This window comes from Nyctibius grandis, chromosome 1 (assembly GCF_013368605.1).
Source record: "Nyctibius grandis isolate bNycGra1 chromosome 1, bNycGra1.pri, whole genome shotgun sequence".
Lineage (NCBI taxonomy): Eukaryota > Metazoa > Chordata > Aves > Nyctibiiformes > Nyctibiidae > Nyctibius > Nyctibius grandis.
Genome location: NC_090658.1, coordinates 15,659,097 through 15,676,220, shown reverse-complemented (window position 1 = coordinate 15,676,220; position 17,124 = coordinate 15,659,097). Strand labels below are relative to the sequence as shown.

At 35.7% G+C, this 17,124-nt stretch overlaps 1 protein-coding gene across 12 annotated transcripts in view; it reads right to left on the bottom strand.

The window, feature by feature from the left end:
- NRXN1 (neurexin 1) overlaps positions 1-17,124 on the bottom strand; it is a 743,394-nt gene that overhangs the window by 648,851 nt on the left and 77,419 nt on the right. For 8 of the 12 annotated variants that reach the window (XM_068402153.1, XM_068402237.1, XM_068402487.1 and 5 more), the window contains exon 2: positions 8,625-8,654. The exons of the other annotated variants lie outside the window; for them this stretch is intronic. In XM_068402153.1, the coding sequence (XP_068258254.1) occupies positions 8,625-8,654 (30 nt within the window). The remainder of the gene's footprint in view (positions 1-8,624; positions 8,655-17,124) is intronic. 12 annotated transcript variants of the gene reach the window in all.

Here is a 17,124-nt window from a genome sequence, read left to right as displayed (position 1 = left end):
TGCCAACAAAAAAAACCCCAAATATAGCTGATGTAAGTGGGGAAAAAATTACTTCTTTCACTAGAGTAAATGAATTCAATAAAGAGATTCAATTGCTTTCCTTTCCTCCCAAGTCTGGAAAAAAGATATCTGGATAAAAGGTTGGTATGTATGAAAACCACTAGAAGAATGGTGAAGGTGGAATTTCATGCAAAGTCCATGGTCCATACGCAGTTCCTATGAAGGTTTTCTCCTTTGTGCTTCTGAATTTCCCAGTTTATTGCAGAGTTTCACTGTTCTACTGGTACTTAATTGCTCTGTGTGGTCCCTGAAGTGAAGACAGAAAGCTACCTTCAGCATTAAGAAAGACAGGGGTTATAGAAGGCTTTGAATATCAGGAAAGAGACATATTACTAGTATCAGTGAAAATTATATTTTTAATTAAAATATTTTAAAGGAGACTGAATAATTTAAAGCTTTGTTGTTTCTAAGTATCTTGGCACATTATTACAGCCATAGAAAATTACTGTACAGTTAAAGAGCAGGTTAAAAATTTTGTACGCAGCATTCGTACTTCGACAAGAACAATCGAACCAGACCAAATGAATTCTGACCAGATTATTTAAATATCTTTTTCAATTCTTTTGTGTGGAGTCATTCTTGGTGGAAAAATATCATTACAATATGCATTTAGAGAGCACAGTCCACATTTTCAGTTATATCAGAACAATTTTAGGGTGTTTTTCTTAAGAGATCTTCACTTTCGTTAAATTTGGATTCTTTAGAGATTGTGATGAAGTTTACTGCTGAATTTTGTAAGCTTGCATGTAGACAAATCTCAGAGATGTTTGAAAATACTCCTTCTTAGGGCTCTGATTTCTTTCCAATTAACTGGTGAAACTCGGCTGAGCATGATTCTGTTTGGATTAATGTTAAAGTCAGTTGAGACTTCTGATAAAAGTGACAGGTACGATAATCTCCGATTACTTTTTTTTTTTTTCTGAAATAATAGAAATTAGAGTCTGTTGGGATGACTTGTTTAGCTGCTCTTGTAGAATTCAAGAACTGAATTCTATCCTAGAAAAATCTTAGCTGTACTGCAACATGAAAGCGAGTGTTGGAGCGAGTCCAGAGGAGGGCGACCAAGCTGGTGAAGGGTCTGGAGGGTCTGACCTACGAGGAACAGCTGAGGGAGCTGGGGTTGTTTAGCCTGGAGAAAAGGAGGCTCAGAGGTGACCTTATTGAAGTCTACAACTACCTGAAGGGAGGTTGTAGTGGAGTGGGAGTTGGCCTCTTCTCCTGGGCAACTAGCGATAGGACAAGAGGACATAGTCTCAAGCTTCACCAGGGGAGGTTCAGGTTGGACATTAGGAAGAATTTTTTCACAGAAAGGGTCATTAGACATTGGAATGGGCTGCCCAGGGAGGTGGTGGAGTCACCATCTCTGGATGTGTTTAAGAAAAGACTGGACATGGCACTTAGTGCCATGGTCTAGTTGACATGGTGGTGTCAGGGCAGTGGTTGGACTTGATGATCCCAGAGGTCTCTTCCAACCTGATTGATTCTGTGAGTCTGTGATTCTGTGCGAGTGAAGCTGTAATCCTTAGTGTCACTCTAACGATGTTTTTGGCTCAGTAATGTTATCAGATATTAAAAGAAGGTATAAAGGAGAACGTTCCAGGATATTCTACAGGATATCCAAGGAATACACCTCTCTGAAATCTTTGTGTTATTGGAAATGCTGATGAAATTTGTATGAAACTCATGGAATTTCATTGTGCGAAAAAGATACAGCTGGCTGCAGCTTTTAATTCTCATTTGCTATGTATATTTATATATACATAAATGGAAACATTTGCTTTAAGGAAGAAACGCCTAGTTTTCCTATTTCTTCATTGCTTACCTGAACATTTTTTTTTTTTTTTAATCTCTTCAGAGTGACAGCTTTACTGTTTTCCATCCTCAATAAATCCCCACCTACTTTTTGGCCTGAAATAGATATCCTTCACCTTGAAAGAGCTTTAATATTATTTTGAAAGGCTTTCTGTCAGCATACCTATCTTCTGGAGAAATCTATGCTCAGAAGTGTAGCCTAGTGTTGAGGAAGCCAAAATCTTAAATATGTACTATCTTATGCTACAATGCTTTCTGGACCCAGCAGAAATGTACACTTTTGCAAATGTAACTTTTTTTTTAACCTAAAATCCCTCATAGCTTCACATTTATTTTCTTTCCTCTGAATCCACAGGAGACCTATGACATATGTACATATGTATATATGATACATGGTAAATTTGAGTGACATCAGAATGATTCAGAATACAGTAAATGTTTTATTTTGGTGGTGGAAAGGCGCTAGAATTCATGGCATGGATTGGACATTATCACATGGTGACTTATGTCAGAAAAATAACATTTTTAAAATAAATGTGTTCCCCTGTCTTCATATAGTTTTACTGATATTTATGGCAGATCCTTACAACTTCTTTTCATACTGCTGATCAGGAATCAGCTATCTCAGATACAATTTTGGGCATATGTGTCTCAAGATGGAATATGCATTTCTCGTCCTGATATTGATGAATTTCTTCTGAGCCATGTACTTCAGACAGAAAACTTCTTCAACAGTCATGTTCTGCTGCATTTTTCTCCTTAGGGAACATTAATTGATCACATTTCAACATAAAGCTGGATCTGCATCTCCAAATACCGTACTCTAGGCTTGCTAGGTATCGCTCACTGAAGTGCAAGGAAATTACTTCCTTCAATACACCACAACTTTTAAACACAGAAATATATCACCCTTCTGATTAAAACATTTAATGTATAGTTCATTATGATATTGAACAAAAATTTGAATGGATTAACCATAAAAATATGAAGATAGTATAAATATTTATTGGAACACATATATGTAGGCATAGGTGCATGGGTTACACCCAAGAACTCAATTGCAATATTTTTTGGTGAACATCAGCCACTAGTCAACTATACTTACGAGGCTCTTCAGAAAAAAAACCCACTATAGAATAGATATGATGTGTAGTTACTGCTCTTTGGAGCACCTTGAAGAGCTTTATATTTAAAGTTCCTTAATTTCTTTAAAAAGGTAATTCTCATTTTAAAAAAATCAGGTAAATTTTATTGAGAATATTTTTTAAATTCTTGTGCTGTAAATTTTGTAAATTATACAGGACTGGCAGAATATATGGGCCCTGTTAAATGAAGGATAAATTTTTAAATGTTATTTGTTTGTTCTTTTTTATCAGTAGAAGCAACTATGACATTGAGCAGGGAAATGTAGGTTATCCGTTCTTCTGCTATAATTTCATGTAGAACTAATTTCAGTTACCTGAGCTTGGCAACCTCATTCTGTGTAAAACTCCTAAATTAACTTAGTTCAATTCTAGCAGTGAGTCTTTCAAATAAGCTGCTATAACTGAGGATATATGAACAACATGTGAACAATTACAGAGAGTCAAGAAAGCCCTCTGTCCATATTTTGCACTTGCCAGGCAAAAGACAGCTGCAGTTGAGAAGACATGTAACTGAATCCATGTCAACAGGGCACCGAGCCAAAAATAATAAGCTGCGCTAGAGCTCAGTACTGTACCAAAGCATATATACAGCTTCTGGGCTACTGGTGGCTCAGGTCGAGGAAGGCTGGAGGGTGCATGGCTTTCACACACACTTTGAAGCAGCACACACAAAAGCAGATGAGGATAGGCTTTTCCACAATCCCGTGAGGATCAGAGAGTATAAGAGGCCAAAACTACTTTAGTTATTTGAAAACAGAGTAAAAATGAAAGTCATCACAATAAGATGAACCTCGGTTGCATTGAGGTTGATGACTGAATTCCACATAATTTGATGTCAGGGGAGGTTGCTGGCACAAGGTGATATTTGTGTTCCATGACACAAGCACTACATACTTACTTAGCTATAACATACCGTTTTAATGCCCACGATCGCTTATAGATTTATTTAAAATACTTTTATTTTTCAGTGCCCTATTTTCCAGTTGTCAACTGAATTGTGTGATTGAAAATTAACAAAATTCTGCTCTTACAAATACCCAGTGGCGTCACTTTTGTTTTACAGATATTGTATGATATCTTGGGCAATACAAAACTTGCCCTCTTTCAGCAAGGAAGTTGATACATACATAAAATGACATTCTGAAATTTTTCTTCATCATTTGTACATAGTATACCAAATACCAGCACATCAAAAGCCTGTAATCTAACACAATAAATTGCAGTTGTACTATCAATCTTTTTGTAGAAACACTTATTGCTCAGCTAGATATCATTTAATAGTTTCTTATGGACCTGAGTGACTCATGTAGAATTTAAATCTGCACATAATCTCTAAAGTAATAGAACAGGAATATGAACATAGTGTTTAGGTATAGAATGAGTAATATACATAGTCAAAAGTAGGTTATTTACTTAGAAATAAACTATAGGTAAAAGTATGTATAGGCTTAAGAGAATTGCAATATAAAAAGGAAGTAATGCATGTCACTGTTACAGTAACTGAATTATAAATCCCTTTCATTGCTCACCAAAAGAAAATGAGGAGAGGATTTTTTTAAAAAAAATAAAGAAATGGAGTGTTTTTACATTTGTTGCCATGTAATCTTTGTTGTATTTTCATCACAAAATAATTCTGCATGGGAAATATGAGAGGTACTAACGTCTGACGAGGTAAGGCCTATAGGTGGAAATAGTAGTTTTATTAGATCACCTACAATAATTGGAGAGAGCAGACAAAATTGTTTGGGCACAAATTTGTTTAGGGCAAACAAATCCTTTTCCATGTCTGTTATGAGCAGCACACTTCAAGGTTTGCCTCAAATTCAAACAATTGCTTTGAGAAGCATGTTCAAGGGATCTAATAAAAACGTGAACCCCATTTACAAACCTTACCTTGCCTATGTCTTCACCACCAGAGCTGCGACAACTCTACTGCTAAAGTTGTATACAGATAGGTGATTTCCGGGGGAAAAAAAAGGAATTCCTAAGTATTTCTGAACATATATGATGCTTATCAGAAAATAAACGAATGACAGTACAACTAAAAGCTTGTGGCTCTTCCTAGAAATAAGCTTAACATCTAGAAGGAGTAATGGATAAGGAAACAAGTTTTGCATAGCTCTAAAGTTATGAGACAAACTTCTATATAATAGGCTCACAGCTTTATGTTATATCCTTCTTTATGTCAGCTGGTTTTATACATAGATCAAGTTATATGACCTTGAGTACTGACAGATGTCTCAGCACCTTCTGCTTATGCCTTTCTCTAAAGGGACAGTGACAGCTTTGTTAACGTTGTTAATGCTACAACAAAAACCTTTTGGGAAAATTATCCAGAGTATCCCAATTTACATTTACAACTAAATGACAAATAGCAGGTGCGTCCAGTGAGATCGTACTGGATTTTGTATTGCTTGCCCACTTGGAAATGTTGCCTCACCCTTCTTTCCTCCATCAACACCAGGTCCCTGCCCTGTCAATGTCCTGTCCTAATTCTGACGGTACATTGTTTTTTTTTTCCTTTTCCAGTATCCCAAAGAATATCTACACAATTAAAGAAGATGGTGATACTTCAGCCATTTATACTTTTCAGGGAAAATTGCATAGTAAAACTTCTTAAAAGCTTTTTTATTGCTTATATTTCAAAAATCAGATTAATTCATGATATAATCACTCAGAATTTTGCAATCACTTTTGTTACTGTCCTTACCTACCTCTAAAGGAACTGAACTTATAATGAAAAATTGAAATAGGTGCAAATGGGTTCAATGCTGAGCTCTTCTTTTGACCCTTCATTCCTTTCCATTGCTCTCCTACTTTGTTATATTGTCATGTGTTATGAATGTGTGTTATCACAACTGTTTCAAAGTCACATGCTTCAATACCCAATATTAGTGTAGTTTCAGGATAGTCAATAAAATGAGGCCATTTTCCCCTGGTTGAGGATATCGTTCAATATCGAGGGTTATTTTCTGTTACAAGCAACTGGAGTGTGTATACATATAAACCCTTTCCATCCATTCAAACAAATATACACCGTTATATTTGCAGAGGAAGTATTGTCATTATCAAAACATAACAATCAGTATTCCCATATAAACTGGATAAATCTAATAAAAAAATAAAATGTGAAAAGAAATGTAGTCAAATGATTAGATGACTGGTGACTGGTGTTTAAAATATGTCACATGGCACCTCATTAGACATTAAATGTAGCTAATATATCCAAGGTTATTTTTTGGTGACTATAAGAGTTAGCCTTTTAAAATAAAATTATAAATATCTAACTATTGCACAATATTTGCAAAGTTTTTATTTTGCTAAAATCTGCTCTCCAGATCAACTACTAATCATAATATATATTAATAATGTTTATGTTTTCATCCTTTTATACAAAAAACTGTTCACTGTTGTACATACTACATCATGTATTCTGTGTATAGAATAATCTAGAAAAATAACTCCTTAATATTCATAAAAATTATCTATAACGTTAAGGTTCAGTTACTATAAAATGTCAATTTAAGATAACTCCACCCAAGACATCTACCATTAAGGGATAAGATACTAATAATAAGTAATAAGGAAGTCATACATACAAGGTACCATTAAGAAAAACACAAGGACCAGCCGTCCAACAAACAAAACAATCCTCTAAAACAAAGAAATCAGTAGACTCTTTTTCATTCTACTTGCTTAAAACTTTTCCTTAGCAAGAAGCTCCAGAACACACATAACCCTTTAAATAGTATCCCACCTATAACCAGGTACACAGTCTCTCCAGAGAGTGTGACATGAAGAGGAATGAGACACTACAGGTTTGTAATTACAGTCTTTGCATCACACGAACTTTCTAGGTGTGGAAACACTAAATCAGTCAAGGCACCAAGGAACCTGGAAGGTTGTTTCTAATTTAACTAGTTAACAAAGTACGATCATGTAGATTGGTTTTCTGATTTATACCAAGAGTAGGTACACCCTGACAAATGCTTAGATTAATAGAACTGCATTATTCATCAAATGTAACACAGATTTAATGGCTTTTAATGACCAGCTTCTTATCATAAAAATATATTTACATGATGTCTGTGAACAAGTATCCTTGTAGCAAAACCTGGTGTTTATTTATAGAGGAAAAGTCTTGACCCTACTGCACGTGTTCCCTCCAGGATAAAGAAAGTAAACATGGCTGATATTCTTTACATAAAGGAACAAAAAAGAGTAAAAATTTTGAAATAAACCCCACATTCTTTCTTGTTCCTTTGTCCAATTCTTGACTAAGATATAATCAAAGTGATTAATATACAAGGAAAATCTCAGGGCAAATGTGATCAGCTCATAGCAGAGACTTGCTGAAGTCAGTGCTATTCACATTTAAAACTTACATCAAGCTGTGGACTGGCCCTGGACAGATTATCTCCAGAGAGTCTCTGTCGAACAACACTGTGCTTTTTTCTGTGCCTGGTGGTTTAGACTACAATTCTTTGAGAACAGAAAAATGCATACCTCAAAACGTGGCTGTTATTTCATCCTGAATGCTTTCTATAACTGTAGCCTCCTTTATCACTGCCAAAGCTTTACATCTTGCACAAAACCAGGAGACAAACTTTAAAAAAGGTCAGCCTGTACTTTAGGATAATCCTCCTTACCTTGATATCCATGAAATATTTACTTTAAAAATATACCTACCTCATGTTATCAGTGCAAAAAGATTTACATTTATTTGCATTACTTCTTATACATACATTAAAGTATACTGACTGCATTAAAAAATAAAGAAAATCTTGTAATACCTTTACTTTTACCTATGGATTTGGTGAAATGGTTCCATGAAGAAAGCATTTCCAGACAAAAAGAGAATAAAGAAGGGGAGAGAAACAACAGTAAGAGTCATGAGTATATGTAAATGCAATAGTATCTGAACATGAAGAGACAAAGTATAAGGTAAGAGTCTGGAGACAAATGGAGATGCAATCAGTGTCGTATTACGGATTTAGTTTATTTTTTTCCAATCCTGTACATGCAGAGAAACACAGAAATAACCCATGCTTAGATAAGAAAGAGTGACACAAAAGTAACATGGACAATGGGTTAGGAGGAAAAAAAAATCACCGATTTTGTTACGTTACAAAATTGTACTCTCAGCATTCCAGAAGCCAGGAGCAGGTGCTTTCTGCACATTTCCAATCAGCCATGCATGAATGTAAATGGACTCTTCAATGTGTACAATGTGACAAGCTGAGTATCTTCTTTCAGGAGCTATCTGAATTAGAGTGCTCTTGTGCTTTGTTTATCTTTTATAGAATCACCCATAATTATATTTTCTGATAAATACATTAAATGTTCTTAATCACCTTCTTATTTCTCTCACCTCTTTTCAGTTATTGTATTGCAAGAGGGGGAATTGAGGAGGTAGGAAGGACAAAAGCTTACGGAGCAAACAAACAAAAAAAAGAAATAATAAAAGATGTGACTAAAACCATGTGTTTATTTGCAGCCAAAGACAGCTTTCAAGCATTTGCCCATCGTTTGCAGTGATGGATTCAAAGCAGCTACAGAACAAGAAGAAACAATGAAAGCAGAGTGGAAAAGGAACAGAGCCCATACCTTGGTCGCCCATCATCAGGTGCGCCAGACCTTGAAGGGAAACAAGAGCACAGTCAGCAATGAACAAGGGAGCACGGGAAGGTGGTGTCACAGTGACAAAAATGTTTCGTGACAGGCATCTGTTTCCTATGAGATGTCTGTATCACAGAGGGAAATCAAATCGCATTTTTCAACCACTGGTTGGAATGCTTTGGGCTACAAGTAACAGAACTGCAATTCAAACACTGGGTGCTGTTTTATTGTGTATTTCTTCTGTGCAGTAGTTGAGATGACAGAAAATAATAAAATGCTTTCAAATCCAACCAATTCCTCTAAATATTCCATCTGTCTTTATCGTATTTTGATTATATTGCTTTGAACACTTTCCTGGGAGGACTTCCTGTCCTCTACTTGTGAAATTACATTAAAAACCTGGAGAAGTGTAAACCTGAAAAATGGGCTGGGTCTGATCTTTTTCCCCTCATAAAAATGAGCGTTTCAGGTAATCAAATAAAATTTCTTCATCACATTGAAATGATAATGCAAGGGATGTCTCCTTATTTGTGTGAAATGTGAGAGTAGAATGAATTTGTTCCAGAGAAGGCAAATTATTACATATGCAATATAAAATACATAGCATTAAAGAAAATCTAAGTGACAGCTTCTGAAGCTACTTCATAAATCTGTGAGAAATAGATTTTGCTTTATATTTGTATTGTGAGATGAAATCTAATCATACCAGTATAGGTCTAGTGACATTTCAAAACAGATGTCCGTAATGATAATCACTCAACCAGAGCCAAATTTTGTTACTCTTTAACCAAAAGTATTCAGCTTTTTAAATTCATGATAATAAAATGATACTTATCTTCTCACTAAGGATAATGTGATGTAGGGAGAACATTTTTCTAGAAATATGAAGGGTTTTTTCACATTTTATGTCTGGTTTAAAAAACAGGCTTATTCTTGTTGAACTTAGCTGTTTTAGGATCCATTTTATAAGTTATTAATTGTTCATGTGTTAAATGTGCTCCTCTTCTCCAACAACCATAAAAAGTGATAGATCATTTTCTTATTTGCAATTAATTAAAACTAATTCACACAAAGAAGGTGTGCGATAAAATATCCTGCTCTTTATTGGAAAGCAGACTTCCTAGAGAGTTCCTGTGATTTCTAATTCACAAAAAAAATTAGGTGCACAAATGACTCACGTACTTGGGGAGAGTTCAAAGAAGATACTCCCGACTGCAATCAGTCTTAAAGGATTCATATCTTATCAGTTCCAAATCTCAAGTGATGTTCCAAATAGACTAAAAATGGTTTTGCTGAATTAGTCCTTTTTAATGTCACCCTTTTTAGATGCGTAGTTAAACTGAAGGGTCTGATGTGCCCTATCTCTTGTGCAATAGCTTCTCTTTCCAAATACAGTGCCCTGCAGCTGGTGGGATTACCTGGGGCTTTCAGCAATGTAAATGAAAGCTGAGTGTGATCCTGAAGGGATGCCTACATAAGCACTGCTTGGTAAACATCACACAGCTGTGCTGCAGTTAGCAGCTTGTGAAAGAGAGCAGAAATGTTTTCACGCTTGTTCTTTCCCTATACGTGTTGCTGCAACTGAGAGATGCACAGTGAAAGCACAAAGGATAAAGACCCAAGGCAAGCATGAATGTTCTTGCCTTGGATCCCTTGCTGCATGGCCCTCTGGAAGTATTAGTCTCTTCATGTGATTATTTAACTGGTCTTTTGGCTTTTAACTTTTTGTGTTGGCAACTATAGTAAGAAATCTCAGACTTTTGACTTGGCCTTAATTGTATTAGGTACAGGGAAGGTGAAACTAGTCGAATGTTACAACATCTTTTTCTTTAATAAAATGTGGCTTTTCAGCAGCTACTTTATGTGAGCTCTTTCAGCTCTTAGAAGGTATGAAGCAAATCACTGTCACATCTCCTAGGGGAATGCAAAGAAGGCAATTTCTTACTAGCTTGCATTTAAATCTGATCTTTATAGCTATAAGGACCTAAACAAAAGGCCTAGCTTCAGGAGATTACCACTGCTTGATAGCTACTATTTTTGCTAAAACGATATGTGAGATTGGTCAGTTGTAAATACATGTTTCTCATATAATTTGAAAAAAATGTAAATGGCAGAAGTACCTCTTGAAAACATCATAGAAACCACTTGAATTTTAAGAGCCACTTACAGTGCTGTTCAACTAAAAAAAAAAAGTGAATGCAAAAAAAATACACTGCTCAAACTAAATATCTATCAGTTAAAAAATTTGCTACTAGTCCTCAAGACACTGTATTTTGTTTGACTCTATATTACTTTATTTGTGAAGCAGTAAGGTTACTTACTTGCTAAAAGCACATAATTATACTTACCTTATTTTATACTTTTGCAATCTATGGATGAAGGTTATGGAAGAGTGAAGAATTACTATTACTCTACCTGTGCAATCCACAGTGTTTTAAAATGATACAGATAAATCTACCATGATAGCAATCACTGCTAGATTTTCAAAATGACAGTCTGCTTATAACAGAGAATACCACAAGGGATAGTCATAGAAAGTTCTAGCCTTAACTAACCATGTATAGGCATACCATACACTGAAAATATTAATTTGTGCACCATTACTTCATAAGCAGAATGATAAAAGCCTTTTATTTGTGAATTAGAAATTCAAGATTCAGTAGGAATGCCTCATGTGTGATCCACTTCATCTTTATACTGAACATGGCTCTGAGAGGAGAGAGTTAAGGGGCACAGGATGGGATAGTGGAAGCGGATATGAAGATAGGATATTTTTATAATTTTGTGTGTGAGTTTCATGCAGAGCACAGGCCAAAACAAAATTTAAACACGGTAAACCTATGGTGAACATGTTCAACCCTAGCACAATTTTAGTAAAATGAATAAAATGTAGTCTTTTCATACCAGCAATATATACAAATTTAACCCTGTAAATACTAAATCCTTCTGTTTTCTTATGTAGCATAACTTACAGAGATGCTCAGATATCACAGAAATCAAAGATGAAAAATTATATCTCAGTTTCCAAATTGTGCTTTGGATACACATTCTATGCTTCCGTTCTTTACATATACACCCTTTGTAACTTTAATGTATGCATAAGTATCCAGACCTGTGTTGGAATAAATTTAAGGTTGCAGTTTTAAGAATTAGATTCAGGTAAAGTCTGGATTAACTGTTATCCAGGATTTATCTTGCACTGCTATGCATAAATGAATACATGAAATGAAATTGAACCTCCTTATCTAGTTATATTGATCCTAATTCACATTTGAGACTCATTTTGACACCAGTAAGAGTTTTATCACAGATTAAATATAAGTTTAGGTACTTATTTCTAGGCTTTTATGTTTTCTAGCTAGAATTCCTATCCCAGTGTTGTTGAATACTTTTTTATTTCAGAATGAAAAGGAAATTGAATTGATATGTACATGCGTGACAGTGTACACAAAGCACTGGAATTGTTTAAATTTTCTTTCTCCTACTGGTTACATATATTTTAATAAAATTGCACAGCATCGTGTATGTGCTAAATCTGAGCACCTCTTTTTGCCCTTGAATACAGAAGCATAGAGAAACACAGTACAGATATTTCCAGGCTTTTGTAGAAAATTGCCACTGAACAGGCAGGCAGTGGCCCATGGTGACTTGAATCCTGAATGAACTCAGGTCCCACAGTGGCTCACTACAGGACCCTAGATCAGAGCCGTGCCAGGGCAGTCACTTTGCATATGAGTTAGCTTACAAAGTTCTTGATTTAAAAATAGTTTTAAAACTATCGGAAAATATAAAATAAAAGTTACTGCTCAGGTTAGACAGATAAACTAATTTTTCAAATAGGTTATCCAGTATGCAAAGATTCAGCCCAGAGAGACTTTTAAAAGCACTTTTACATAAAAAAGCATCTGCACCTTTTGGCTTATAAGCAAAAAGACAGTATTGATTCCCAGCAATAAATGATCTAAGAAACATATTCTGTACCTTTAAAACTATGATATATATGCACGTAACATGTTTTACCAGCTAACAGACATACTTACCAATATTCAGGCTAGATGTCATTGTGCTTTAGTTTCCACTGCCCTGTGCCATACTTTCTTTAAAGGGACTTAATTACATACCGACATTATTATTAGTCACATGCTGCTTCTTTCACAATGTCCAAAAGGCAGAGTGCATTATGTTGAAAAGTTAGACAGAAAAACTTTTTTCCTAATGCTTTGTGCTGTAAAGAATAATACAGTAGGCAAGCTTTGTAGTATTAAAGAGAAAAGTACTTTCCATTTTCCTAAGCAATTAAAATATAAGTATTGAACATGCATTACATTCTTATGAGGAGGATTTATGCTCCACACTAATGAAACAAATAGTTTCTTGAAGTGTTTTTCATACAGAACATGAGAAGAAATCAGTCCTTCTGCAAATCTGAATGTTTTTGAAGGGTGATATCAGTCATACAAGTATAAATCCCATTGTTTCAGTGGGAATATTCTGGAATTACAACAGTAGGGCCAAGTTAAAATGGAGCTTTGTTTGTGTTCTGTATGGAAAAGAAATCACACGTATTTAATAAACTTGTATACCTTTATGGGTAAAAAAATGCAACTTACCGTACTGAATGTTATGTGTACTTTTATAACATTAAGCAGAAGGGAAAAAAAACACTAAACAGAAGGGAAAAACAAGAGCTTAGGAAAATAAGGTAGAAAGCACCCACCTTCCACATAGTTGTCTTCTGTAAGCACATAACAGGGAAGGAGAGAAAAGGAAAACATTCATTAAGCAGCATGCAGACTGGAACTTGCCATTGCATGTCTTCATCATGCAAGGCATCAAACACAACATGCAAGTGCTCCATTGCTACAATCCAGAGGGAAAAACAAAAGCACCAGGGAAGCAGTGTTTCCTCTATTTAACAAAATTTACGTGACATGAAATAAAACAATACTATTTCCAAAGCATAAAAATTGTACAGGATTTACTGCATCTCTTTGTAAGTTCAATTATTATTAGTGATTAATGAGAGGATCCTCTTGTAAGACTTTTATAACTACATATTTTAAAGCCATCAGTCATTTGTGATAGGTATTCTAAGTTCATTTGCTTCTACTTTCCCATTCTGAATTTTCCTTAATGACCTGTATGAAGCAGATGATTTTAAACAGATCAAACAAGTTAACTTAAGTTTTAGAATATGCTGTGAAGAAGTTTCCACAGGCAGCGTGGCTGATCCTGCACTCATTACTGAGGCACTCACGCTGGTCATTCGGTCAGATCTCCAAATCCAGTGTGGAAAAACTGTTGCTTAAGCTGGATGGAATAACTAAGAATTGTAGGATCAAGTCCCACAGCATTTGTCAGCATCAGAAACTTGCACATCTTAAAAAAAATCAATCAATTATCTGCCTTGTACAGCTTGCAAAGGCTACAGCAATCTCAGGCATGGGTTCCGCCCCCAGATTAGATCAAAGGGCATTTTGCCTAAGTAAAGGCTGCTATCAACAAGCAATAATTTGGCCTTTTATCCCCAGCCCAACATCAATAGGGCGCACAGGAAAGCAGGTTCCCCCAAAGCCTAAACAGTGAGAGGGGACTAGAAATTTAGCCTCAGCTAATGAAGTGGACAGAATTCAAAGTTAAGAAACAGGCTCAGTGTCCTAGTACTCATGCTAGTCTCTATATCCCTCAGTTCCTCCATTAGGTAGGTGATTTTGAGGAAGTATGTCTCTGTTGCCCATTATGATTTTGACTGAGGAGAGGATAGGGGAGAGTCCACAGACATCTCACGGGAGAGACAAAATGGGAAAGGTAAAGTAACAGAGGAAAAACAACATGGAAGTCAAGGAGATGGACTGTGCAAAACCAACAAAGAAACGGGGAAGGGTGACAACACAGCAGTCTGACTGCTTGGGAGCTCTCCACCTGCAGTTTGTGTCGTCTCCACCAACACTTGCTGGGGAGAGAGCACTCAGAAGCAATTGCAAATTGAAGCCCAGTTCTGTCATTACAGGTCATTTCTCATGGAGTCTTCCTATAACAAAATACCTTTTCATGTGACCATTAAGAAATGTGATCTAAACTAATTTGGATAGATTGTAAACCAGGACTCAATAAAATGAGTTACACAGAACTGGGATCAATGATATCTCTTAAGCATAGCAATTTCCTGCCAGAATGTGTCACTTTTCATAATGAAAAGCCTTTATAAGTTAATGGCACAAAACACTTACTTAAAAATCTCATCATAACTAGATGTTTCAATAGAACTAGTGTTTCAATAATTAGAAAAGTTTACCACTTTAAAAAGAATAACTACTATAAACAATGAATACTAAAGGTTTAAGTCTCTCAGTTTTTGGTTGTAATAATTATAGGTCAGATGAGATATATTTGGCTTAAGATATTATAAATCACCCTTTCCATGCACACACTCTAAATTTAGACCTCTAAAATCTCACTGCCTGAAATTTTAGTTTGTTATGAAAGTGCAAAGGGTACATACTATTTCATGCATTTAGGAAAGTAAGAGGCTGAAAAGAAAAAAATATGAAAAGCAGTATGCCTGTTGTGAGTAAATAACTGAAGATCAACAAATCAAATACAGTTTTCATTGAGAAAATGAAAAACACCCAATTTCACAAGATAAAGATATTATGTTCTATATGCAGTGTAAATTACAGGGATATTTGGGCTATTAGAAATAGCTATTTATAGCTAAACTTTTCTGGAAGAGCCTTCTTCCTTTAACTGCATATAGTAATTTCCTTTCTTTAAGTATAAAAACCCCCAAACGTAATGAAAAAAAAATTAGTTATTTCAATTGCAGTATAACTTCATGCTGCTTCATCTAGTCATGGTTACTGGACTGTTGGTATATTGCAATTCCAGTACTGCAATAACATCCTTTTTGGTGGTCATATTTAGTTTTATATGATTACTTAAAACCAACACGTGAATTTGCTAAAAGGCCAGTTCTGTTGCTCATTATGTCAGAGTCGAAGGGAGAGTTCTGCAAATGATGTCACAGGCAGCGTCAGATGGTTAAACTGATCTGGTTACAGGGTTAGCATATTTCGTTTTATATCACAGGCCCTATTATTAGCAGTAATTGGTATGTCTTTTTTGATGACTCTGTCACCAGAAAGTTTGACATCAGCTGAGCAGCTTTCCCTAAATGTCTGATTCATTAAACTTTTAAGTGATAGTAAATTAAACTGTCAAAACATTTTCAATTAAAAAAAAATTGAAAGTGTTGAATTCCTGCTCTGTGAATAAAACAGTGTATATAGCCAAACCCCTATACACTAGTAAACAGCAATGAAAATTCATTCCTCCACATGTTTTTGTCATGGTAAGTTAAACCTTCTTAAACAGTTTTGCGACCTAAGAAAAAAAATTAGTTCAGCTTCTTTACGGTGCTTTACCAGGTTTTTACGTTAGATTAGCGTTGAGCACTATTATTTATTTAAGGTGTTTTTTTGTGATGGCTGATATATTTCCATATCACTAACACTTTGCTTGTCTTTCCCGATTCCCATTTTCTTGGCGTGGCCCGTTCTTCTAAGCAGAGACTAAAAAGGCAGAAGACCCAAATTCTAACTTTGCTTTTTATTCACTTTGCTGACTCCAGTCACTCTTAAAAAGAAAAAAAAAAAAAGGGAAACTCTTTGAAAGCCATGTATACTATCAATGTCTTAATTTTGCAGTTTGGAGGGAACAAAATTTTCCTAATTTAAATCGTGAGTAATTGTATTTACATCATTACAGTTGCACTGGTATAAAATTTATGTAACTGGAGGAGAGTAGAACCATATAATCCATTTCTGTCATTGCTGAAGATTTAGCCACCCATAGTCTGAATTTACCCACATTTACATCCATCCTTCCACCCTGGAGGACTTTATTGTCTACTGAGTAGCTCTGTTGGCATCAGTGGAACCAGAGGCTTTCAAGACCCAAAGCGCCATCTCCTAGCTGCTGTAGGCATTGGCACAGAACGGCTCTTAGCCTTTTCTGCACCAGCTGGTCATACCAATGATTTTCATCAATGCACAGCCCAGGCACAAGACAAGGGGCTAAAAGGGACTGTCAATGCAACAGTAGAGGAGCAGAATGGCCTTACAGCCTCCACTAGCAACCGGACTACGGGCCAAGCAGGTAACTTTCTCTTCAGCACTCTGACTTCTAGTAGATGTGAAAAGTCGTCTGATTTCACGCTGCACCAAGCTACTCATGTGAAGAACTAGACGGGTCTTCATCCACTGCAAACACTCATTTCCTAGACCTTCCCCCATCCCCACTAACAACGACACTAAATTGCACTACTAATTTCTGTGTTTATAACCTAATTCCTTTGGCCAAATTCTTCTCTCAGCACTACTGGTGTAATCTGTTGACTGCACATTTTGAGCCAAATATTCAGTTGATTTAAATCTGTCGTGACACAGTTGAAATCAGTAGAACCACACAACTTACATAGGCTGTGAAT